The following is a 2,733-nucleotide window of genomic DNA, read 5'->3' as shown; positions in this document are numbered from 1 at the left end:
CAACTGTAAATCCACCAACTACATTTCATTTCCCTGAGACATGGAGATATCAAAATGACTAGCAAATGAACTAGCCAACAGTGTGACGGTATGTACACTAGCCAATCTATTATGATGGTATTCTATTATATTCCCTACAACAGATTATATAAAGTGTAAACAAATGTACGTTAGATTAGAATTAACAACAGCAGAGCGTTGCCTTTATTCCAAATGTTTATTGGTGAAAAATCCCAAAACGATTTCCTGAGGTTATTGTTCCGTAGTCACAGTCACTGTGTTTCAGTCAGTAAACATGTCCAGGCAGCGCTCCAGTGTGAAGTCCTCTCTGTCGGCCAGTGGGTTGTGGTCCAGGCCATATAACGTCATCCTGGCTGTCTGCTGCCTCAGTCTCTGGGCCTCTCTCTTCATTGGCTCCCTCTCTACACTCAGCACTAAAGGCTGAAGCTCTGGCTCTGGGGAGGAGGCAGGCTCAGGGGAAATATAGTCAGACTCCAAAAACTGGCTAACCACATTGTCAGGTAAGGCAATGTGTTGGTCTTCCAAATGGTTGCCTGTATTGGTGTAGTCACCTGGCTGCAGGGGTTCTGGAGTTATAGCTGAAGGGTTGCCAAAACGGCTGTAGGTATTGGTGTAGTCGGAATCACCTGGCTGCTGAGGTTCTGGAGAGGCAGGATAGTGGTCCTCAAAATGGCCAACTGTATTGGTGTTGCTGGCATCACTGGGGTTGCCATGGGTGACCCAGTCGCAGTGGGTAGATGGTGTGAGTAACTCTGGAGTCTCTCTATAGACTGGGCCGACGTTAGGTCGCAGAGGGAGGAAGGAGGGTACGGGTAAGGGCGGAAGCTGCGGATGGGGGAACATGTTCATGAGAGTGGCATATTGTGATAGGGTCATGTTGCTCAAAGCTTCCTCTGAGAGGTCTGGGTATCTTGGAACCCCTGAGAGCTCTTCCAACACTTCGGCGAGCAGGTCTTCCCCATCATTGCCCTCTGCTGGTAGGTAGAATAACCGCTCCAGTGCAGGCCCAACGGCCTGTGTCTCCAGCAGAGATGAGGATATGTCAGATTGCTGAAAATCTCCATTGTCTCGGTTTAGTCGGTTAGCCTGGTTTCGGCTCCTACTTTTCACTGTTGCTTTTTTCCCTTTGATGCTCTGTTTTTTTCCTTTACTCACTGCTCTCTTTCTCCTCATTTGATTCACATGTTGGTCAGACTCACTGTCAGTGTCTGTTAGTCCCTTAGTACCTGTCTCATCCACCACCTCCACCCCGTCTTTCCTCAGCAGTGACATTATCCTCTTGTACTTCTCTGTAGTGCTGTGTTCTTGGCTGGTCCAATCAAAGCTGCCATGTGGGTCCCTCTGTTTAGGTGCAGCATGCTTCTTCTTCTTCTTCTTCTTTCTTTCTCTTCCTCTTGGGTGGCTCAGAAGACTCTGAACTCTGGCTCAAGTCTAAAATGTCCTGATGCTGGCTTGTCTCAGGTGTTTCAACAGGACCCATGGGAATAGTCTCCCTGTGTATCTCTGAAGTGGTCAAGGCCAGCTGGTGAGGTGGGGGGCCTTGGTACACAGGAAGACCGTGCCAGGAGGCTGATGGTGCTGCGTGGTACATCTGGTATACCCCACCTGCACTGTAAGGGGCAGGGGCAGCATTGTTCACAAGTAATGTCACTGCTGATCCTGCATACACAAAATGCAAAAAGAAACTACAATATGTGTAATATACAATACTATTCGCAGAAACATTCTTTTCATATTTGCTGTCAAAGCAAAGGACCCAACCTGACACACGCACCACACACACGACAGGCTGGGAGCAGCATAGGGTCAGCTGGCGGTACGTGCTTTGCCCAAGGGCACAATAGTCCTGGGTATAGAACATACTAGATTGAAGCCAGCTACTCTCTGGATGCAAATTCCTCCAGATTTCCCTGTCTGCCCTGGGATTCAAACTCTGGTTACTATCCTGGTCCAGGATCTATTGGTACTCTTGCTCCATTGCTGTCAAGCCAAACAACCTTGAGGCTACAGCCATGTTACAGCTCATCTGACAATGTACAAGTCATTTAGTTTCAGTAATATCAACTTACCATGTTCTAGCTGTAAGGCAAAAGGAAGATCATCTTCCAAATTGGGCTGAAAGTGCATGGTTACCAACGTACCTTCAGCCACCTAGGGAAATTAAATGTGCCAAAACAGGCTATTTATGCAGACAGGTGTTTGACGTCACATATGGTGTTTATGATGTAAAAACTGTCCCCACTGGCTGTCAACTGTCCCCATGGCAACATTGTGTGAGTTCACTTCTGCTCAGGAGACAAGTTTTGCAGTATGATTACAATTCTATGGGTTCATGAGTGCATTGTGAGTGAATTGTGATGTCACACTGATTCATGCGCTAATTTGCACGTGTGTTCCATTTCTTACCAGTTCCTCTGAGGTTGGTTAAATAAAAAGGCATGAACAAAGACAGAAGAAAATACAAGAGACAAATGAGATGTCGAAAACTTTATTCACGCTTTCAGAAAGGGTAACCACGCAATAAAACTAGGTAGGACAAATCGTGATCAACCATTTTGAATGTATCATGATGAAAAGCAAATAAAAACACAACTACATGTACATTTTAAAAAATGTCTTGTATTTACATTTAGTCAAATACCGTTAATCAAAATAAATGTCAGTACCCCACAGCAGTAGTAGACATTAGGAAGAACAGCCTCATCAGCTCAA

The 2,733-nt window shown here is 45.8% G+C and overlaps 1 protein-coding gene across 1 annotated transcript; it reads right to left on the bottom strand.

Moving 5' to 3' along the window:
* Nucleotides 1-208: 208 nt before the first annotated feature.
* LOC106570336 (uncharacterized) lies at nt 209-2,177 on the bottom strand. The gene is made up of 2 exons (XM_014142529.3): nt 2,091-2,177; nt 209-1,680 (listed from the first exon to the last, which is right to left on the bottom strand). The coding sequence occupies exon 2, from the start codon at nt 1,291-1,293 to the stop codon at nt 283-285; it is 1,011 nt and encodes a 336-aa protein (XP_013998004.2). The 5' UTR covers nt 1,294-1,680; nt 2,091-2,177; the 3' UTR covers nt 209-282.
* Between the last annotated feature and the right edge of the window lie 556 nt (nt 2,178-2,733).

The sequence above is a fragment of the Salmo salar genome, chromosome 14, assembly GCF_965601325.2.
Source record: "Salmo salar chromosome 14, fSalSal1, whole genome shotgun sequence".
NCBI lineage: Eukaryota > Metazoa > Chordata > Actinopteri > Salmoniformes > Salmonidae > Salmo > Salmo salar.
The sequence above is the reverse complement of the archived record's forward strand: the minus strand, read 5'-3'. Positions and strand labels throughout refer to the sequence as shown.

Bases quoted from the DNA above. Each gene is read 5' to 3' on its own strand.
- LOC106570336 (XM_014142529.3), bottom strand. From the start codon at position 1,293: ATGTCACTGCTGAGGAAAGACGGGGTGGAGGTGGTGGATGAGACAGGT.